A 25037-nucleotide genomic window follows, 5' to 3' on the forward strand; every position below is an offset into this window, starting at 1 on the left:
TGCAACACTTATTAACTGTCATAAGGGGAATGTGCAGGCAAAGTTATGTAACTCTGACTGGCATTTGGACGGAATTATGGGCACTTTATACTTAGAAAATTGAAAATTTGGGTAAGTTTTGTGTTTTGGTCCACTTTACCCCTAAAGTATCATAGATAATGCTTTCATACTTGGAACACTTGCAAACTATCATAAGGGTACAGTAAAAGGACAAGTTGCATAACTCTGGTTGTCATTTTTACGGAATTATGGCCCTTGCTTGACTTAGTAACTTTGAATATATGGTTAAATTTTGTGTTCGATCCACTTTACTTCTAAAGTATCAAGGCTATTGCTTTCAAACTTCAAATACTTTCATGTTATCATGAGGTTACTGTACCTGACAAGTTGAATTTTACCTTGACCTTTGAATGGTCAAATTATTAAATTGGGCTAAAATTGCCATAACTTCTTTGTTTATGATTAGATTTGATTGATACTTTGACAAAACTACTCTTACCTGACATACCACAATAGACTTCACCCAAACCATCCCCCGCGCCCCCCCTCCCCCCCGAATCCCCCCCTATTTTTTTTTAAATGACCACCCCACCCTCACACTATACCCCCACCCACCCCCACCCCCCAATTTTTTTGTTTTGAAAAGGTAAAAAAACACAAATATTTATTTTTATTATTTTATTTTTGAAATACCGTCCAACCATCGCACCCAAGAATCCCCTCCCCCCCACCCAACCCCGAAATTTTTTTTTGTGCATTTTTTCGCATTTTTGGAAGATAATGTAATAAATGTCCACACCCCCCACACTATACACGCCTCTTCACTCCACCCCTCCCTCCTTTGTGATTGAAATTGAGAGTCCCTTCACCTTTAAAAAGAAAATAGATGAGCGGTCTGCACCCGCAAGGCGGTGCTCTTGTTGTAAGTTAACACAATTAAATAAATGATGTTTTTGTCGCGTTGATGTGGTCATTATTATAATATTAATGGTACATATAACCTAATAGTTTTTTTCATAATTTTAAACGTCTCATGAATATATTACTTTCAATAATTTCCATAAAGAGGTTATTTATTTATTTTCCGCAGTAACCGCAGTCTTATAAAATTGATTTAACTGAGAATCGCCATGCGATCAATTATCACGAGGTGCATGCTATTGTTAAATAAAGTCGATAAAAACGAGATAAAACATATGTGTCAACATATATGTATAAAATCCGTGGCCCAATTAATTGGCAGCTTCCGACGCACCAGCGTATTACCTGTTTGCAGGCCCATTTACATATTGAAGAATATAACGAATTAAATGTAGAAATGGTATGTTCTGACTTCTAAGCACAAGTGAACTAACCCATTATATACACTTAAAGTAATTGATACTTAAATGTTAATACATATTGTTCTAATTAGTCAATTTGTTTTTAACAAATTCATATGATAAATTCCTTTTAACAAGGGATTTCCAAGATTCAGCAGGTTAATGTGCTCTTGTATTTGTGCGTTCTAAATTCTAAATATGTTATGTTATTGCAATTTAAGTTCAGTTATAACGTTGTAAACACTATACGATTTTCGTTTTATTTGTATTCGTATATTCTACCATGAGCTAGTGCCCATACAGTCCTGGAAAAGCTTGTAGATCGCCCTACATACGGTTTATTTTAATTAAAATGTAAAACCCGATTATTTGCACAAACAAATAATGACATAAAATACAGAATTTATAAGCATTAAAATAAACGAACAGTTTTCAAAATAATGCTTCTCAAATGTATATCTCAAAAGAATTTCTTATGTACAAGCAAAGAGCAACAACTCATTTTGACAAATAGTTTATTTCAATGGTAGCATAACTGAACGAGCAATGGCTAAATACAGATAACACAATACACCGTAAACACCTTTATTTTATACATAATATTTTAAAACATAAGCTTTATCTTCAGCCTCAACAATGTGTTTACACAAAGGTCTGCCTTTCGGGACGTTGCAGTGTATAGGAATATGATAATTTATTATTCTCGACCGTTATAGGGAAACGTTTTGGGGATCGTGATTACGGAGTTAATGTGTTAATGTTATAGTATAAGTATACTTTAGTTAGTATATTAGCCGCGTTCTGAGAAAACTGGGCTTAATGCATAAAGTAATGTCCCAAATTAGCCTATGCACTCCGCACAGGCTAACCTGGAATTTTCTGAAAGACTTTTCTAAATGAAAATCCATCGGCAGAGAGTTTCAGCCCTGCAGACTGCACAGGCTTATCTGGAAAGACAGTTTACGCAAACATACTAAGTGCAGTTTTAATACATGTGCGTAAAGTGTCATCCCAGATTAGCCTTTGCAGTCCGCACAGGCTAATCAGGGACGACACTTTCCGCCTAAACTTGATTTCCGGTATGAAGAGACTTCATTTAAACAAAAAATGTCATAAAAGCGGAAAGTGTCGTCCCTGATTAGCCTGTGTGGACTCCACAGGCTAATCTGGGATGATACTTTACGCATATGCATTTAGTTCAGTTATCTCAGAATAAGGCTCATATAATCACTAATGTATTGATTGACTTGTAACTTGTTACTATATAAGTGTTGGCAAATCTTTCGTAACTTCATTAAGCAAGTGTTTATTAGTTACAAGCGACTTAAAAGCTGATTGAGTTAACTTAGTAGGAAACATATTTAAGGATAATTCTTGAAAAAGACCTCACATATGTGAGACTTAAATTTAGCTGTAAAAGATAGTATAACCATCTTTAAAACCATTAAAATCATCGTTTAATTTCAAGACCTCATTATGTTGATGTTGAATGCCGATTGGTCTCTGATATCCATGGATAAAGGGTCAATATTACGATGCTCATGCACAATGGCGACTGATTTAAAACCACAATAATAAATATGCAGATTTTGAACGGCGAAATTGATATATCACGGTAACTTGCTTAAATATTGGGACGGTTGCTTTGCCGACGCCTTTTACTGTAAAGACTGAAACAAATAAGTTTTCATCCGCAGCGTTTATCACAACATTTAATTGTGTGGACATGTCACAAACGTATAAACGATGAATATGTTTTTTAGAACTTAGATGATTTTTTTTCTTAAAAATTTTCTCCTAAATATTCTTCTTTTTCTACATTACTACTACTACTAGTACTACTACTACTACTACTACTACTTCTACTACTACTACTACTACTAATACTACTAATACTACTACTACTACTACTACTACAACTACTACTTCTGCTACTACTGCTACTACTTCTACTACTACTACTACTACTACTACTTCTACTACTACTACTACTACTACTACTACTACTACTACTACTACTACTACTACTACTACTACTACTACTACTACTACTACTACTACTACTACTACTACTACTACTACTACTACTACTACTACTACTACTACTACTACTACTACTAATGCTGCTACTACTTCTACTACTACTACTACTACTACTACTACTACTACTTCTACTACTGCTACTACTACTACTACTACTACTACTACTACTACTACTACTACTACTACTACTACTACTACTTCTACTACTACTACTACTACTACTACTACTACTACTACTACTACTACTACTACTACTACTACTACTACTACTACTACTTCTACAACTACTAGAAGTAGTAGTAGTAATGTAGTAGTAGTAAATTTACTTAATTTAATTAATTGTATTATTATTATTATTGCTATTATTATTATTATTATACAAATTATTATTATTATTACGATTATTAGTATTATTGTTATTTTTACTATTATTATTGTGTTGTTTTTTTGTTGTTGTTTTTTTTTAAGTATAATTAAAATTATAATTGTTATTATTATTTTTATTAGTATTATTATTAATATTATTGTTAACGATTATAAACTGGATGGCGTCATAAGTGGAAATAAGGTTTATTTATAATTTTAGATTTTCGTGAACGGTTAATAAAGTTCTATACGACGACGAAGAAAACTGTGTCTGTTTCACCACTGAGGGAGGGTCGTGACAAACCCATCTGGGATGTTTTTGTGCAACCGAAATTGAGCCACGTTACAATAGAGAAAGATGGATCTCGAAAGAAAACGAGAAACTCGGTTCACCAATACAAAGCCTTATTTTATAAAGATGAAATTCTCAGTAGCCATGTATTTGTTCAAGGAGAACCGGGGATGGGGAAAACTACATTCCTCACTAAACTGGCTCTTGACTGGTGTGATGCAGTGTCTGAGCACAATCCTCATCACAGGCCTACATTTAGTGATGTCGATACATTGAAGGAGTTCCGGTTTCTCTTTCAAATATCACTACGAGATGCAAAGGGGCAGCGGGAGGTTATAGAGATGATTAAAACACAAATTATCGACATGATATACCCTGGTGAAGTAAAACGCGAAGAGACCTTTAAGCTTTTGCCACATATCCTAGAACGAGAGACATACATCGTAACTATGGATGGGCTTAATGAATGGGTTGATCGTTTAAATCAATTTGTTATACCGTTACTTGCACAATGGTATTCAAATAGTGTGTCCATTATTACATCACGGCCATGGAAAATGGCGGATGAGCGAATCAAAGATTCTGAAATAAAAACATTAATAGAAGTTGAAGGAATAATTGATACAGAAGAACTAGCAAATAAAATTATAAACAGTCTTCAAACTGGTAATGTGAAGACAACCCCTGAATTCATGAAGTACGTGAACGAACGTCAATTTGGGAATTTGTTGAAGTCACCCTGGCTGCAAACTCTGTTAGTCAATTGTTGGATGAACAAGATGGAATTGAGTGGCTCCTTGTGTGAAATAAATTGTATTTTACTAGACACACTTTTTAAAAATGCACGTGCGAAAAAGGGATATTTTCAAAAAGGAAATTTGTTTCAATGTTTAACAAATACAAGTTTTATTCAGCGGCAGATCAATATTTTTGATGCACTTGCGAATGTTGCATTTAATTTTACGTTTTCATCGAGTAAATCCCCAGTGTTCACCGAACGGGGAGTATTGAATCACATGTCAGAAAAGCAGTTGAAATTTTGTCTTCATGCTGGTGTTTTAACGAAAAGATACAGCTCTAATATAGCAGGTCAGAATGCACAGTTTTCATTTTTACACGAGACTTTACAGGAATTTATGACTGCCTATCATATCGCAAATTCCAAGCAGGACCTTATAAAACAGTTCCGAACCGGATCTAAATATAATGTTTTAGAGATGAGCCAGACCATAATTTATTTATGTGGACTCGACTGTAAAAAAGCTAATACTCTTATTAATTGTCTGGTTGACGACGAGTTCCTCAAAGCCATAAGCCACGGACTGAGCATGTGCATTAAGGGATTTTATAATCAGGAAAACTTATTAGCATTTCAGGACGACAATGGCACAAGAAGGAACGTTTTAAAATTAAATAATGATAACATGGATTACAACGCACGTTGCTACGCACTATCAGTCTTGTTCCAGCGCATGATCATTGCTGGATGCATAGAAGCAACTGCCAGCGGTGAAAAGCAAATTTGCTTGAATTGTAGAGACTTCATATTTAATCAGAATCTTACTGAGTCCGATTCAAATGCGTTAGAAAAGCTTTTATTGTACAACTGTGCAGATGTGCGGTCACTTATTGTAGAAAGTAATTGTCTACAAATAAGCGAAATATTGACAGTCATACACAAATCCAAACATTGTCTTGCACGTGTTATGATAACAATGACACCGGAAATAAGTAAAGAATTACATCATACGAGCATACGGGAGCTGAACTGTATCGGACAATTTGACGTATCATCATGTTCCTATGTTCTGCCGTCCCTGTCTCAATTAACATATTTGAGAATAGAAGACACAAGCTTTTTGCAAGACATAGCTCTTCCTGAAACAATACAAAACATTGTCTTGTCGAAATGCAAATGTTCATCTGAATGGCTGTGCAGCTTGTTGATCACGCTCTCTTCATTAGATCATCCTGTCGAGTGTCAGCTGAGGAATGTTGTTTTGCAGTTAAGTGAAGACATCCGTGGAGACGAAGCGCATACACATATATCGGACTTGCGATCTCAAATACTGTCAGATGACCTGTCCAACATTAAGATATTAGTGAAAAATGGCAGTAGGGAACTGTTTGAACTATTGCGTGATACTAGTATTGGGATCCTAGACCTAAGAACAGCTGAGTGTGCCTCATTAACATCCGAGATTCTTCACACGCTGAATAAGCTAACTAAGCTTTATTTGTGGGGAACCTATACGGGTAGATGTGATCTGAGACTGCCTGCGTCATTGCAATGTATTAGTCTCCAGAATTGCGAATGTTCATCTGAGTGGCTGTGCAGCTTGTTGATCACGCTCTCTTCATTAGATCATCCTGTCACGTGTGAGCTGTGGGATGTTGTATTGCAGTTAAGTGAAGACATCCGTGGAGACGAAGCGCATACACATATATCGGACTTGCGATCTCAAATACTGTCACATGACCTGTCCAATATTAATTTATTTGTCAAGAAAGGCAGTAAGGAACTGTTTGAACTATTACGTGATAGTATTGGGATCCTAGACCTTGGGACGGCTGATTGTGCCTCATTAACATCCGAGATTCTTCATACGCTGAATAAGCTAACTAAGCTTTATTTGCGGGGAACCTATACTGGTCGGTGTGATCTGAGACTGCCTGCGTCATTGCAATGTATTAGTCTCGTGGATGTCAAATGTTCATCTGAATGGCTGTGCAGGTTGTTGATCACGCTCTCTTCATTAGATCATCCTGTCAAGTGTGTGCTGCGGGGTGTTGTATTGCAGTTAAGTGAAGACATCCGTGGAGACGAAGCGCATACACATATATCGGACTTGCGATCTCAAATACTGTCACATGACCTGTCCAATATTAATTTACTTGTCGAGAAAGGCAGTAAGGAACTGTTTGAACTATTACGTGATACTAGTATTGGGATCCTAGACCTTGGGACGGCTGATTGTGCCTCATTAACATCCGAGATTCTTCACACGCTGAATAAGCTAACTAAGCTTTATTTGCGGGGGACCTATACTGGTCGGTGTGATCTGAGACTGCCTGCGTCATTGCAATGTATTAATCTCCAGGAAGGCGAGTGTTCATATGAGTGGCTGTGCAGCTTGTTGATCACGCTCTCTTCATTAGATCATCCTGTCAAGTGTGAGCTGTGGGGTGTTGTTTTGCAGTTAAGTGAAGACATCCGTGGAGACGAAGCGCATACACATATATCGGACTTGCGATCTCAAATACTGTCACATGACCTGTCCAATATTAATTTACTTGTCGAGAAAGGCAGTAAGGAACTGTTTGAACTATTACGTGATACTAGTATTGGGATCCTAGACCTTGGGACGGCTGATTGTGCCTCATTAACATCCGAGATTCTTCACACGCTGAATAAGCTAACTAAGCTTTATTTGCGGGGGACCTATACTGGTCGGTGTGATCTGAGACTGCCTGCGTCATTGCAATGTATTAATCTCCAGGAAGGCGAGTGTTCATATGAGTGGCTGTGCAGCTTGTTGATCACGCTCTCTTCATTAGATCATCCTGTCAAGTGTGAGCTGTGGGGTGTTGTTTTGCAGTTAAGTGAAGACATCCGTGGAGACGAAGCGCATACACATATATCGGACTTGCGATCTCAAATACTGTCACATGATCTGTCCAACATTGAGATATTAGTGAAAAATGGCAGTAAGGAACTGTTTGAACTATTACGCGATACTAGTATTGGGATCCTAGACCTTGGGACGGCTGATTGTGCCTCATTAGCATCCGAGATTCTTCACACGCTCAATAGGCTAACTAAGCTTTATTTGTGGGGAACCTATACTGGTCGGTGTGATCTGAGACTGCCTGCGTCATTGCAGTGTATAACTGTCGTGGAAGGCGGATGTTCATCTGAGTGGCTGTGCAGCTTGTTGATCACGCTCTCTTCATTAGATCATCCTGTCAAGTGTGAGCTGTGGGATGTTGTTTTGCAGTTAAGTGAAGACATCCGTGGAGACGAAGCGCATACACATATGTCGAATTTGCGATCTGAAATACTGACACATGACATGTCCAACATTGAGATATTAGTGAATAATGGCAGTAAGGAACTGTTTGAACTATTACGTGATACTAGTATTGGGATCCTAGACCTTGGGACGGCTGATTGTGCCTCATTAGCATCCGAGATTCTTCACACGCTGAATAAGCTAACTAAGCTTTATTTGTGGGGAACCTATACGGGTAGATGTGATCTGAGACTGCCTGCGTCATTGCAATGTATTTGTCTCGTGGATGTCAAATGTTCATCTGAATGGCTGTGCAGCTTGTTGATCACGCTCTCTTCATTAGATCATCCTGTCGAGTGTGTGTTGTGGGATGTTGCATGGCAGTCAAGTAAAGAAGCCCGGGGAAAGAAATCACAATGTTCAACAAATGTTAAAGCTGATGTTAATGATAGTTCGAATACGAATGTGTCTGATTTACATACACAAATGTTGTCATGTGACATGTCGAACATTGAACTACGCGTCTTAAAATTCCAAAAAGAGCTGTTTGAAATGTTGCGAGGCACGAGTATAAGAAGCGTGCAGCTTCAGGCTTTTGACGATGTTTCACTGACATTTTTGACACAAAACACGTTACCAGCGTTTACGGAAATTCGATTACAAGGGACTTACTTGAATGATTTTAATCACACATTACCATCGACTCTTCAATTAATTATTTTACAAGAAGGATCATGCTCATCAGATTGGCTGTACAGTTTGATGTTAAAACTTTCAACGCTTAATCATGCAGTGCGCGTCTACTTAGCTAAATACATCGTTTTACAGAGGCGTGAGGCGATTGGGAAATACCCCGAACCGCTAATGCGAGGTGCAGATTTGTCAAGTGTTAAGTTGGAAGTATTAAAGGATTGTCCTGGATTGTATGAAACATTACCCACAATGCATATAACCAGTCTGAACATGACTAAAATAGAACACACCGACCTGCTGTCACAGACACTGCCCCTTCTCACCCACTTGCAGCAGCTAAGGATTTGTTTGAACAAGTATGATATGGAGATGAAACTGCCAGAATGTGTTAAGTATGTGTTTATAATTTATAAAACATTGTCCCCATCATCACTCCAACAATATGTGAATAATCTGTCTACTATCAAACATAGTGTACAGTGTAAACTGCTGATCCGTATGGAAGAGAATGACGATGAATATACGAGAATCAAGCAAAACTTTTGTGAATTAAAATCAGTTAATGTCGAACAGTTTGAAATTGTGAACAAAAAGGGTACTGTTCGTAGAGCTGCTGCTCTTACACTATCTGCTACTGCTGATGATTGCGATGACGATTACGACAAACATTTACTCCGACGAGAGGGAGATTACGTTGATTCGAAACCATGGATTCACTATTGTAAAATTCGTCTGAACATTTTGTTCACAGACGCCTGTGGAGTGAGTTCTTAAACTCGTGCGTTTTCAACGTATCGTGTAATTTTATCGCTTGTTGTACCAACTTTAAAAGGGATAAAAAGGTATATAATATATCGTGTAAAATTGTATTTTCCAGTGATAAAGTCTGTATTTAATATTCGTATTTTTTGCTACAAAAAGGTTTGCTAATCGTACATTCATTTAATTTATTTTTTAAAGTTTTATTTTTGAAAATGTATGCGTTTGAGATAAGTCACATTTGACAATTTGTAAGTTGGAAATATACTTCCCCATATTATTATACAAAATTAATTAAACGTTATTCTCATATTGAAATAATCAGCATTTTTAATGATAATATATGAAATCCAAACGAGTGTACATGAAACCAAATTGTCAAACTTTAACATGACACAAAACCAAGGCCATTAAACACCACAAAAAAAACAAGGCCATTAACCAACACCAAGAAATTCTTGATTCAAATGTGTCATTTACTTCAAAGACGTGTTTGTGCATCGTGCTTTAAACCTTGGTCATCATCCCGGGCAACAAATTAAGGAGCAAAGGAGTCAACCAATGGTTGTCATTGGTATAATCAAGTATTCAGCCCAAAGAATGGTCGCCAACGTTGGCAACTACGCTTTAGTCATCTATCGGGTTGCCACGTCGAAAGCGCAAACAACGGTCGATAACGTGGATTACTAGGTCAGCAGTGCCACCCATAGTCATCTCGCGGTTTACCAAGTTAGTAGCTTAAACCATTGACCTTACGCGGAATTGCCTGGTCAGAAGCGCAAACAACGTTCGTCAATCTATTTACCTAGTGAGCAGCTCAAACTAATCTTGACATTGAGGGTAACCAAGTCAGAAGCGCAAAACAGAAGTAATCGCTGGTAATACCGTCAACACCCCAAACAAATGGTCATCATCTCGGATTATGCCGTCAGCAACGCACACCATGGTCGTCATCGTGGGTTATACCGTCAGTAGCGCACACCATGGTCGTCATCGTGGGTTATACCTTCAACAACGCACACCATGGTCGTCATCACGGGTTTTACCGTCAGCCGGGCATATCCTGGTCGTCATCGTGGGTTATTACGTAAGTAGCGCACACCCTGGTCGTCATCGTTGGTTATACCGTAAGCAGCGCACATTCTGGCCATCATCTCGGGTTATACCGTCAATAACGTACACCCTGATCATCATCGCCGGTTAAACCGTCAGCAGCGCACACATTGGTCATCATCGCGGGTTATACCGTAAGTAGCGCACACCCTGGTCGTCATCGTGGGTTATACCGTCAGCAGCGCACATCCTGGTTGTGATAATGGGTTATACCGTCAGCAGCGCACACCATGGTGATCATCGCGAGTTATACCGTCAACAGCGCACACCCTGGTCAACATCGCGGGTTAAACCGTCAGCAGCTCACACATTGTTCATCATCGGGAGTTTTACCGTCAGCAGCGAACATATTGGTCATCATCGCGGGTCATACCGTCAGCAGCGCACACCCTAGTCATCATCGCGGGTTTTACCGCCAACAGTTAAAACAATTGTCGTCATCGTGATGATATCAGTCAGTAGCCCAAACAATGATAGTCATTGCGGGATTTACCGTTAGAAGCGCACACAATTTTCGTCATCCAGGGTTTTACCGTCAGCACCGTAAACTACGGTCGTCATCGTGTGTTCAACCGTCAGCAGCGCACGCCATTTACGTTATCGAAGGTTATACCGTCAGCAGCGGAAACCATGGTCATCATCGCGGGTTATACAGTCAGAAGCGAACACCATTTTTGTCATCGCAGCTTATACCGTCAGTAGCGCACACCATTTTGTCATCGCAGGTTATACAAAAGCACCGCTCACCATGAACATTATCGCGGGTTATAACGTAAACTGTGCTTATCATGGTCGTTATCGCGGGTAATAACGTAAGCAGTGCTCAGCATGATCGTCATTGCCTTCGCAAAGTAAGGTCCACGTCGCGGGATGCAAAGTCAATAACAAACATCATGGTCATCATAGCGATGTTTCCAAGTCAGCGCCGCTCGATTGCTAAAAGGTATTTGTGCCATTTAAATTGAAATCTTTGCATATATATCTTAACATGATTGTTTTCATTGTCCAGTTTCAAGTTTATTCAAATGAATAACCCATTCAAATGATATGCTCAATTTTAATCAATACGATGTGATTAAAATCAGCGAACTGATTAAAATCGAGTTAAGGGTCATACATATCATTAACATTTCATAATCTACACAGAATTAATATTAGGTTTTAAATTATGTATGAACATGTATGCAACAGTTTCAAAATAGGTCATTTATGATTGAAATTGGAATAACATTGATATTATTTTGCACGTTTTCTTTTTAGCTGCAAGAACGTGCGTCATTGAGCCCGCAGTTTCTAAGATTCACAAGAGCAGGAACGACAACTCTGCAGTTAGATTGTAAGGGAAGTCAATAATGTAAGTCTACATCTTGTGAAACGGCGTCAGTTTTCGATGTCATTATGGAATAGATCCTGCAATAATTTATGAATACCCCCAATTTATATTGATTTCATAATATAAGTACAAATTTAAAATGCAATATTTAACCGTCTTAAAGACAAACAATAAAGTAAAAGTATATAACAAAATGTGTTTGTTCCGGTAAACTAACAGTTCTCGTTTACTCGTGCTCAATGTATAAAATGAATAATAAATTTATAAATTTGTCCAACAAGCCTTGTTGTATACATTCGAAATATCGCCTCTTTGATTGTTTTTTCTATTTAATTTGAGCAGGTGCTCCGCCGTGGTTTCAGGAGTACAATTAATAAGAAGTGTCAAGGGACCCTTAATGAGGATGAAATACCGCACAATAATAAGGATCACCGCACGTTTTACTGCACTGTGTCAAGGGACCCTGATTGAGCCTGTAATACCGCATTAAGAATAAGGCTCACCGAAAGTTTTACTGAACTGTGTCAAAGGACCCTGATTGAGGATGTTATACCGCACCAAGAATAAGCATCACCGCACGTTTTACTGCACTGTGTCAAGGGACCCTGACTGAGACTGTAATACCGCACCAAGGATAAGGCTTGCACTGTATTAAGGGACCCTGATTGAGGATGTAATACCGCATTAAGAATAAGGATCACCGCACGTTTTACTGCACTGTGTCAAGGGACCATGATGGAAGATGTAATAACGCACCAAGCATAAGGCGCACCACAAGTTTTACTGCACTGTGTCAAGGGACCCTGATTGAGGATGTAATACCGCACCAAGAATAAGGATCACCGCACGTTTTACTGCACTGTGTGAAGGGACCCTGATGGAAGATGAAATAACGCACCAATCATAAGGATCACCGCACGTTTTACCGCACTGTGTCAATGGACCCTGATTGAAGATGTAATACCGCACCAAGAATAATGATCACCGCATGTTTTACTGTACCATTTCAAGAGACCCTTATTAAGACTGTTATATCGTACCAAGGATAAGGCTCACTGCACGTTTTACTGCACTGTGTCAAGGGACCCTGATGGAAGACGTAATTCCGCACCAAGAATAAGGATGACCGCACGTTTTACTGCACTGTGTCAAGGGACCCTGATTGAGGATGATATACCGCACCAAGAATAATGATCACCCATGTTTAACTGCACTCTGTCAAGGGAACCTGATTGAGACTGTAATGCCGCACTAAGGATAAGGTTTACTAAACGTTGTACTGCACTGTGTCAAGGGACCCTGATTGAGGATGTAATGCCGCACCAAGAATCAGTCTCACCGCAAGTTTAACTGAACTGTGTCAAGGGACCCTGATTGAAGATGTAATACCGCACCAAGAATAAGGATCACCGCATGTTTTACTGCACTGTGTGAAGGGACCCTGATGGAAGATGTAATAACGCACCAAGAATAAGGATCACAGCACGTTTTACTGCACTGTGCCAATGGACCCTGATTGAGGATGTAATACCGCACCAAGAATAAGGATCACCGCACGTTTTACTGCACTGTGTCAAGGGACACTGATTGAGACTGTAATACCGCACCAAGGATAAGGCGCACCGCAAGTTTATCTGAACTGTGTCAAGGGACCCTGATTGAAGATGTAATACCGCACCAAGAATAATGATCACCGCATGTTTTACTGCACTGTGTCAAGAGACCCTGATTGAGACTGTTATACCGCACCAAGGATAAGGCTTACTGCACGTCTTACTGCACTGTAACAAGGGACCCTTAATGAGGATGTAATACCGCACCAAGAATAAGGATCACCGCACGTTTTACTGCACTGTGTCAAGGGACACTGATTGAGACTGTAATACCGCACCAAGGATAAGGCGCACCGCAAGTTTATCTGAACTGTGTCAAGGGACCCTGATTGAAGATGTAATACCGCACCAAGAATAATGATCACCGCATGTTTTACTGCACTGTGTCAAGAGACCCTGATTGAGACTGTTATACCGCACCAAGGATAAGGCTTACTGCACGTCTTACTGCACTGTAACAAGGGACCCTTAATGAGGATGTAATACCGCACCAAGAATAAGGATCACAGCACGTTTTACTGCACTGTGTCAAGGGACACTGATTGAGGATGTAATGTCGCACCAAGAATAAGGATCACCGCACGTTTTACTGCACTGCCCGTTTCGTTCTACTCTGTATTGTAACGTGGTATAACCAGCTCTGCTGTACATACAAGTGAACGTTTAAGGAGCAGGTTATCCATGTCTTGATGGTTTCTTCCTGTTTCCGATGACTGCAGTCAGTGCCAATACTTTCTCATCATGAAGCGTTTATTGAACTTGTTAATTTTTATTTAAGTTTTGTCGGGATTTGATTAACGCTTTATTTTGTACCGTTATTATTTACGTAAAGCACGATATTTTACACTGTTGATTCGTACTGTTGATAGACACTTTCGTAAATGATTTACTACACGATAACATTTGACAATCGTTTGTGGATGTTTTTTGGGTTTCCAAAATAATTTCTATCTGTAATTATAAAGCTGAAAATAGCGGTATTGGTTCACTGTGTAAGTCATTTAGAATAACAAAAGTGTAACTACCTTATTCAAATTACGTTTTCACGTCGATATTTTTCGTATTATCTTTATGCAACTCCATTTCCTATGTTTCACATTGAAGAGATCCCGCAACGCAATAAACATAATGATGCACGTGCATAGTGGTATAGCTGCATTTGTAAATAATTTGTTTGCACATGTATATTTGTTTTGTTTTTTACAGCGGTTAAGGCTAAAAATGTTTTCATTTTCCGTGTGACCGCCATGGTTATGGTTTTGATTTTGTATAGTTCAGATATTACCATGTGCCTCGTGAATTGATGTACATAACATAATATTATATCATTTTATTTCCTCCTTTCGAATGATCTTGCAAATACCTTGTACTGATATTAAATAACATGCATATAGAATGTAAATGCATTCATGCATAAATAGTGTTGTTGTACATACATATTTTCATAACCGTATGCAAGTATATTCATTTTACATTTCAACCTACTATTGTAAGTCGATTAATGCAAACATAATGATCGATTCAAGTTCGAAGAAACTGTTCTAAATAGTGTAAAATATTATTTGCTCAGATTTACGTCATTATAAGAATCAATTCAATAATGCAGAAATGGTTCTTATGATTATATTATTGATACGCAATACATACTAGTTCTTGAAATTTCAAACCAATATAAACATCACAAAATTTACTTATAGTACATGCATTTTTATCGCGTTTCATGGTAAAAATCCATTGTGTTAAGTACAATTATTTTAATGATCATAATCATTCTTTTTTTAATTCATAAATAACGGTCGAACGTTACTTTATAAATATAGATTTTCTTCAAATATAACAAAACGTAGATGTATTATATTATGTATTTAATTTGTTGTTTGTGCTTATATAATTGCTGTTTTACGGGTTGTAAATACTCTGCAATGTAAGAGTTGATAAGTACAGTATGGTATGCTAACGTGGCATATGACTGCTTCTATTGACCGAACATATAAACATACCGCTATAGCCTTATTGTAAGATTGCTTAAGAAGCTCTGTAAGCAACAACGCAGTTCGCGATTTAATCATATCATATGTTTAAGTTCATTATATAATCGAACTTATTTCATTTATATAAATTTTTAGCATGTCAAATATCGTTTCGGCGAATGATTCTTTACATTATCCAAAGAGCCATTTAAATTTATTTGCCGAAGGTTTAACTGACGTTTCAAGAGCACGTGCATATATATATATATATATATATATATATATATATATATATATATATATATATATATATATATATATATATATATATATATATATATATATATATATATATATATATATATATATATATATACATATATATACATATATATACATATATATAAATTAAGTGTGTAATTGTGTGGTTATCTCTCCGAAATTCCGTCTGTATTACAATATGATGTAAAGCTATTATTTTAATGTCAATGAACATTTATCGTTGAATTAATGTATTGTTCAATGCACGCTATCAATTAATTGAACGTGGAACTGTTGATTGAAATTAAGACGAATCATCATGAAATCATTAAATTGTGTTCAACAAAACAAAGCTTACATTGTATGAATGTGAGTGCGTTGCTAACATTTTCTAAATACTATTGTTGACTTAACCAGGAAGCTTATGACAAAATATTGTTTTACAAACTTGCATTTAACAGCACATTATTGCTCCTTTCTCAGTATACAGACTATTATGTTGATAAGTATTGTAAACCTGTAACGGAAGGACATGTTGAACGCTCGTAGGTGTATATGCTATTTCAACAATGCCTTCGTTGTACACGCTATGTTTGAATATTACGTAATGATATTATAATGTAGTTGGTATACATTAAATTTAATTGTTGTCTTTTTGAAATATTAATGATGTTATTTTTGCTGTTGGTACTATTTAAATGTCACCAGATTGTTTTCCCTTAAACATACATAAAATCGTTCGTCTGCAAATATGCTCTTTTTGATTATTTTTAAATTATTTAAAACAAAAACAATAAAGGTTGTTAAATATATAGATATTTATGTCCCCTTCGAAGAAGAGGGGGTATATTGCTTTGCTCATGTCGGTCTGTCGGTCTGTCGGTCGGTCGGTCTGTCTGTCGGTCGGTCCGTCCACCAGGTGGTTGTCAGACGATAACTCAAGAACGCTTAGGCCTAGGATCATGAAATTTCATAGGTATATTGATCATGACTCACAGATGACCCCTATTGATTTTAAGGTCACTAGGTTAAAGGTCAAGGTCACTGTGACCCGAAATAGTAAAATGGTTTCCGGATGATAATTCAAGAACGCTTATGCCTAGGATCATGAAACTTCATAGTTAGATTGATCATAACTAGCAGATGACCCCTATTGATTTTCAGGTCACTAGGTCAAAGGTCAAGGTCACGGTGACCCGAAATAGTAAAATGGTTTCCGGATGATAATTCAAGAACCCTTATGCCTAGGATCATGAAACTTGATAGGTACATTGATCATGACTGGCAGATGACCCCTATTGATTTTCAGGTCACAAGGTCAAAGGTCAAGGTCACAGTGACCCGAAATAGTAAAATGGTTTCCTGATGATAACTCGGGAAAGCTTATGGCTAGGATCATGAAACTTCATAGGTACATTGATCATGACTCGCAGATGACCCCTATTAATTTTCAGGTCACTAGGTCAAAGGTCAAGGTCACAGTGACAAAAAACATATTTACAAAATGGCTGTCACTACAACTTAGAGCCCATATGGGGGGCATGCATGTTTTACAAACAGCCCTTGTTTTAGTATACTTGTATAGTATAAGTGTGATTTTACAGTAATTTATTAAACACTGTTCAAATGCATCATGACATGCGTCTTAAACATATAGGGCAATGTTTGTTCCGGTTTAATTTTTAGTCTTCAATAGTATATCTTACGTTTTCCATACGTATGCTAGTACCCGTTACTATGTAACGCTAAGTCTTTTTATTCTGTATAATATAAGGTATTCTTATTTCGGAAAGAAACGCTTTTACTAATTGTACAGCAATTTGGGCATATGTTATGATAGAAACCGGCTATGTATTTACCTGATGTTGGTTATGCTTACATAGTAATGAATGTATCAAAACTATGTTTTGTAATATTGCTTGTCCATAATATCTCGTTTTTACAAAACAATGATATACTGGACGGTTACCTTTTTATTTTTGTAAATGTTGCATGTGTGTTTTGTTTATTTATTTATCGAAATATAAGAGTACTAACCTTCCAGTTGAGTCGAACAAGCTAACGATACACGTCTATCATTGCAAGTTACTGGTTCAAAACTGGGACTAAGTTAATGCAGAGTTGTAGTATCATAGCCAAACATATGAGATTTAGCTCACCTGAGCAAAATATGATCATGGTAATCTTGTGTGATCGTGGTTTGTCCGTTACGCGTCGTGCGTCGCCCATCGTATGTCATCCTTCGTCAACATATACGTTGTTAATACTATTAGTGCCATATTAAGTTACTTAATTCTTCATGAAAATTGTTCAGAGCATTTGTCAAAATTATATCTAAGCCGAGATCAAAACTTAACGGTAGTCATGTCGGGTTAAAAGTAGCTAACTGTCATTTTCGAAAAAAAGCTTGTTAACACATAAAAAGTTACATTAAGGTAGAATCTTCAAGAACTTTTGTCAGAACATTTGTTCTAGTGACGTCTTTGATTTGAGTGGCAATGGTTCCTGTTGGTCGGAAAACATGGCCCCCAGGAAATGTGGCAGTTTTTTCCTTATAACGCTTTCATAAAATCTTGTTAATACTCTAGATGCCACAGGAGTAGTCAAATCGTCATGAACATTTGTTGTAGTTATTTCTCGGCCGAATAGGATATGTTTTCCGATGCTTTGAATAACATTTCCGCCAGTTTTCCTTATGTTGCTAAGTGTAACATCGTTAAGACTCTATTGGTCAAAACTAAATCCAATCTTTATGAAACTGGGTGAGAATATTTGTCCCAATGAAATCTCGGCTGAGTTTGAAACTGGATTTCGTAAGTTTAAAAGTTGGTCACCAGGTCAATTTAAAAAAAGCTTGTTAATATTCTTAAAGCCATTTTTCCCCAATCTTTCTTAAACTTGGTCATATATGTGTTCTGATGATATCTCAGCGGGCTTCGGCAATGGTACTGTCCGTTGAAAAATATGGTGGACATGAGGTAAGGCAGCTTCCCTTTTATGGCTTTCGTGGAACCTTTTATTAGTAACAGTTTTAATCACATCTGTCCTTATGATATATTGGCAGAGTTCTTGTCAGGTAAAAACTTAGGTCACTACGTGAAAAAAGCTATAGAAGTCAAATATCAAGTAGAATCGTCATGAAACTTGATCAGAACATTTGTTCTTATACAATTCTCAGCCAAGTTTCAAAATAAAAGGATGTATGCACATTTTATATTCATGTTTTGTAAAGTACGTGTATTATTCTGAACTCCACCTTCTCAGAATTGTTTAGATTTTTAAATCTCAAATTTTTGGAAAAAGACTGATAAATCACAATGTTAGCGTGAGCTACGACATCAGAATATGTGTCGCACATAAACACGGACATACTTAGCTTACAGACGGAAAATGAAATGATTGTTTAAGCTGTAAGCGACAGTGAACGCTCAAGTCGTTATTCGTGGTGTTTTTCTTCAGAAATATGGTATTGAATATGCTAAACATGTAATTTATAACATGTGATGGATCAGATGAACGTATTAAGTCTTGAATAACGACTTGATCTATACTTAATAACATTCATACGTTTTATGTTTGTCTTAACGCAAGTCTTAAGAAATGAAATCATATGTGAAATGATACAACAATGTTATAACCAAATATTTGAATTTTAAATTTGATAGTTGAAATGACAAGATGGCCTCTCGTATTGATTTTTATTTCACTGTTAAGTGATACTGTTAGATTAAATAATTGTTTATTTCAGACAAAACTCTATGTATTGAAATCGATGCAAGTAAACAGACGTTAATTGGCATAATGAATTACATATAATATGTATATGGAATTTTTATGACATCATATGAACAAGTATCTTTACAAGGGTTTTCATTGTATTCTGTATGTGATCGTATGTTGAGACTTGATTCTAGTTAGAGTATTTATGATTCACCAGAACAACATTCTGCATTAAGCATTTAACAAACACACACATCAGTGAATAAATAACTAGTAAAAATGAAAAAAGCTTTTATTGTTATTATATTGATCACTGTCAACAACCCAGAAATAGTATTGCAATGAATGTTTAGGGCAAACGTGTGTCATTAACATGAACACGCAAGACATCTTTCACACTGGCGAATCAGTTGAAAAGTAAAAAAGCGGATTTGATATATATTGTTTGGGATCCTAACGCGATCTCTGTATTCCAAGAATCATCATTAACAAAAACAACATAATCTTAATATTGATTATAATGATGATGACGACGACGACGACGATGATGATGATTATGATGACGATGGTGATGATCATAATGATGATGCATATTCTGCTGCTGATGGTGATGATGTTGAGGAGGAGGAGCATGATGATGAAGATGATGATGAAGAAGAAAAAAAAGAAGACGAACAAGAAGAAGAAATGATGATGATGGTGGTGGTGGGGGTCGCGATGATGATTGTTATTGTTGATTTTATTATTATTATGATTATTATTATAATTATTATTATTATATGTTCATCATCTTCTTCTTGTTTCTAACTGCGATATCTTGAACATGTATATTACAGAGCCTGGGCCTTTCAAAGATTGATTCCTGTTACATGGTATTATAATTCGTCGCTGTCGTTCTCAAACCTCGTAGCTACAAAATGCCAACTTTTCAGGAGAGAGAAAAAACCGTCTCATTTTTTTATAACGATGTTTTAGAAATTGAAATTCTGTAAAAATACCAAACAAATGAAGCTGCAAAATACGGTAAAAGCCGTAGACGCGTAAGTCATACTGATAAGTCATACTGATATTCAGACATGGTAGCTACGATATTTTGTCACCACAGTTTTGTCATTTTTATGAGGAACGACGATTCGTCCTGAAAGGAAACCTCGTAGTTGCAAATATTCTTTTTTTAAAACGTTTTTGTCAAATTTGTCTAAACGAAACGACGTACCTATAGGTGAAATGGCGTCGCTACGACTTTTCGCCGGGAGAAAAGCTAACAATCATTCTACAACATTTCGTCACGTGGCTTTTTCAAGGGCTCTGATTGGCGTAGAGCTACGAGATATAGCACAAAACACGCGCCAGACTTCATATAGATTGACTTACTTGCAATCCTTAATAAGAAATTTCGGCCAATCAGCGCCATCGTTTTATAAGTGTATCATCCAATAAAAACGCCGCTTTTTAACAGCGTTAGGCCCAGCCAGTGTAAAGTACTGCGTTTTTTAGATGGGCGCTTTAGCGCCCGTCTAAAGTGCTTAGTGTGAAATTCAGGTCGATACGACTAGGTATGATTAACCCAATACCCGCTTGCGTATCCGCGCAAGAAAGAGTTTTATAATTTATGCAAGAGGTTTGAGTTCTCCAATTATGTGTATTCACAAATGGCAACATTATATTAATATCGTGTTACATTCAATATTTTCGAACGGTGTTTTATAGAAAAGAATCAATGAACAATGATCGTATTGTAAATGTCGCGGAGGAGATTGTTTATGAATGATTAAAATAGTCCACTTTCTGCTGCGTGTGCGTGACGTAGTATTTTCGCTCAGCTCATTCATAAATCTGAGGCTGGCGATAAACAAAGGGGAGTCCGTGTGAGAATAACGCAGTAGTATAAGGTTACGCTTGTTTATATTCACAGGTCTCAATTAATAATACGTTGACCACGAGTTCAACAATTATTACAGGGATACGATAGAAAACATAAAAAAATGTTTCATTATCGCTGAAACTGTTAAAAAAAACATTTAAATATAACAATAATATTCTCTAAAAAATGTAGTCTTGCTGTTTTGAAATAAGGTTTGGAATTTTGTTTTCTAAATAACTTAATTCAAAACAAAAGTTTAATTATAGTGTTTTTTACTTGTTAGTCGCATATTTACCGCATTATAATGTGTGTTATAATAGGCAAACCATACATTAGTAAAATTCAATCTGCCTTCGCACATAGAAGGAATGGGTCAATTAGGTGCTGCGTTTCCTTTGCTTACTTCAGTTAGAGGTCAATTATTTAAGTAATAGCAATCACAAGGCTCCGACTTCAAAGGAATTGCGGAGCTTTCTTACATAATAAAAGTCGTAGTCGCATGGTATTTGCGTTTTGCGTCCTATTTGGTCACGTGGTTCTTTTTCCCGGTTGTTTTGGCATTCATGATATATGAGGCTATTAATAGATGCGTCTGTCGATAAACAAAGGAAAGTTTACGGGTTATAACAACGCAATAGGTTACGCTCTCGCATACAACTCAATGACGTAGTACAGGTCGTAAAATGAGAGATTCGGGAAAAAGTTGACGCTTATTTATATCAAAGACCCATATTATCTATAGGTCTTTGTTTATATTCTCAATTTATAAAACGTTGAACATAAGTTCAACAATAACTTCAGCGATACGATAGACAAAAAAAAGTTTCATAATTGCTAAACCCGAATACAACAAACAATTCATAATAATAATACGAATGCAATAGCAGAAGGTTAGTAGAAGGTTAAGCTTGTTTAAATTCACAGTTCTCAATACATAGACAGTTGGATATGAGTTCATGAATTACTACAGGCATACTATAGGCAACCTCGAAAATGCTTTTTAATCGCTAAAACCGAAAACAACCTAATATATTATATTAAATATATTTATAACAATAAATGTCTTTTAAAAATGTAGTCGGCGTATACGCTGACTTTGAAATAAAATTCGCAATTTACTTTTCTAAATAATTAAATACAATTAAACAAAAGTGTAACAATTGTGTTGTGTTTTTCACTTGTAAGCTGCATATTCACCGCATGAAATGTGTGTTAGCATTGTCAAACCACACATTAGTGTGAGTAAAATAAAAAATATACTACGGGAGAGCACTTCATATGTGTCCTCATATGCCTTGTTATGAGTATCTTTCTTCACTATCGAAATATATCGTATGTTTATATTTTATTTAAACGCAGTTTTCTTTCGACACATTTAAATCACACGTCAATAGCGCCGTCATGCGAAAATGGGTCTTATGCGTCTCGGCAAGCGTTTGTTAAACCCAACATGTGCTTTTGCGCAGTCAGGCCATAGGCGATGCTGTTCGCTTTAAAATCACTCAATATGTTATGTTTCTACTTACCAGAAGGAGTGATAGCTGAGTGGGCTATTTATATGATGGGCGCATATGGAATAAAACCCATTTTCACACGACGAGGGTCATTACAAATCTCATTGCGAATTGAAAATGCCACATTTAAGAACAATGCTTTTTGATACAAAATTGAATTGAAAATAGCAAACTTGTTAATAATGGCAGCCTATCCACACATTAAGGAATGATTTCCAGACGTGCTGACCAAGTACGGCAAACATTGTGGTATGATAATTAAACGATTTTCTCTTATCGTGACACTATACTATTTCGCTAATGATTGTTTTCTCATCTTGGAGGCGAAAGTGAAATTCTGCGAGATGGATTGTTACGCGTAATTGTAACAGGGCCACAATTTGTGTCGTTTGAGCATACAGAGAGTAGTCCGGAATTCCTTACACTGAACAGTGCTACATCCTTTGAATTGAGCACATACGCAGTTATGTAGCAAAAATTCAGAGGTTGTATCTCGAATCAGCTTATTAAATATTCGAAAATATTCATGCGTGTCTGTTGGCGTTATGTAAAAGTCACTAAGATGAAAACTGAAACAGCTACGCCTAAAAGCGCATGAGTGCTCTATACCTACGTTTATGTTAGCGTTGTTGACACCGTGTGAACTGCTCGGGTAATAAGTAAAGCATAAACAGCAATGTTTATATACTTTCATTCCTCCATATACAAGATACGAAGATTGTTGTATATTTTGAATTGTATATGGTGTCAAAAATCAAAAGTTTTGTACACGGAACTTTCATTATGAATTTATATTCTTGGTGAGATAGTCATTTGATATAAGAAAAAAATATTCCTTTAATATGGTGACTGCAAATTTTCTTTATATTAAGTTATCATTACCATTTTCATCATACTTTCTATGCTTTCAGAACTTCCAAAAAGCATGTTGTTTTTATTTTGTCTTAGTTATTTCTATGAAATAATAAGGATGATAAAAAGTGCACACAAAACTCGACCCGTGCGCTATGACACACACTTTATAAAGTTGAATGGCGTGTGTTCATTTCAAACTTGCGATTGATTTTCAAAAATGAATTGCGTGTTGAATTATGCAATAGCGAACATCTTCAGTGCCTTCAGCGCTTTGATATTATAACGCTTCTTAAATAAGTATAGACATTTTTAAACCAATAGATTTTTATTAAGGCACCGCACCAAAACTGCAAAGTTTTATATTTATATCAATGGTACAGCCCAGTAAAATCGGGCTGTCCATTTTATTGCCGTTTTCGACCTTTTTTAAGCAGAGTTTTATGTTAAGCAGTGTGCTCGGGCAATGGTTTTTAACCAAAGTCCCGAGGGTAAATAACCCCATTAGTCAGTCAGACTTCATATATTCGGAAAAGACGAAAACAATATTTTGAAAATTTTGGAGCTACGAGGTTTGAGAACTACAGCGACGCTATCTTTTCGAACGTTTACCTTTAAATATTACCATACCAACATAAGATCAAATTGCAACAGTAATGCCGGCTTTTTGAATGCAAAAGCAGGGTTGTATTTGCTGATTGTTTTACTGCATTTAACGCATTTTGTCGAAAACAGCATTTTTTTTCATAAAGCCTTTTTTAAGTATATTAAATAGTAAAAGATTGAAGTAAAAATGTGACTTCGAGATTGTAAACGAGGTTTTACTATGGCCATATAAGGGAAAATGCCCCGGTTTGAAGCAACATCCAAGTGTTTCCTCATAAATAGGGACTAAATCACTATGCCAGTTAAAACAGACGCACTAGTATTCCAGCGTCGTGGGTTAGAGTTCCAAACGTGCAGAACTTAAGTATCAAGCACATTTAAAAATACTCAGGTATTTTAAACTGTATGGATGAATCGCAAATATTTTGATGCGTTAGTATTATCATCATAACAATCATAATCGCCATCATCATCATCTTTTTCATCATCATCTTCATCATTATCACCACCGTCATAATCATCATCACATCAGCAGCAGCATTTTCTTGACCGGCCTTATCGTTGGGGGAAATTAGAGGCTAGAATATTCATTAAGTTTTTTTCATCTTCGCTAAATGCCCAAGTGTATAATTCGAACTATGCAAGTTTAAAAATGATCATCGGTTTCATCGGGACAAAGAACTAACCAATGTTCAAGATGATT

At 36.7% G+C, this 25037-nt stretch overlaps 2 protein-coding genes across 22 annotated transcripts in view; one reads left to right on the forward strand and one right to left on the reverse strand.

The window, feature by feature from the left end:
- Nucleotides 1-25037, reverse strand: part of LOC127837159 (uncharacterized) — a 915490-nt gene that overhangs the window by 378346 nt on the left and 512107 nt on the right. The gene's annotated exons all lie outside the window — the stretch shown is intronic.
- The window catches only part of LOC127837163 (uncharacterized), a 768625-nt gene continuing 751647 nt past the window's right edge, over nucleotides 8060-25037 (forward strand). For 7 of the 11 annotated variants that reach the window (XM_052364077.1, XM_052364075.1, XM_052364082.1 and 4 more), the window contains exon 1: nucleotides 8060-11326. In XM_052364077.1, coding sequence (XP_052220037.1) covers nucleotides 8061-9503 — 1443 coding nt within the window. In that variant the 5' untranslated portion in view covers nucleotide 8060 and the 3' untranslated portion in view covers nucleotides 9504-11326. Of the gene's footprint in view, nucleotides 11545-11861; nucleotides 11938-25037 lie in introns of all 11 variants that reach the window. The other 4 variants (XM_052364076.1, XM_052364083.1, XM_052364080.1 and 1 more) reach the window with 2 other exon arrangements.

This window comes from Dreissena polymorpha, chromosome 7 (assembly GCF_020536995.1).
Source record: "Dreissena polymorpha isolate Duluth1 chromosome 7, UMN_Dpol_1.0, whole genome shotgun sequence".
Taxonomy (NCBI): domain Eukaryota; kingdom Metazoa; phylum Mollusca; class Bivalvia; order Myida; family Dreissenidae; genus Dreissena; species Dreissena polymorpha.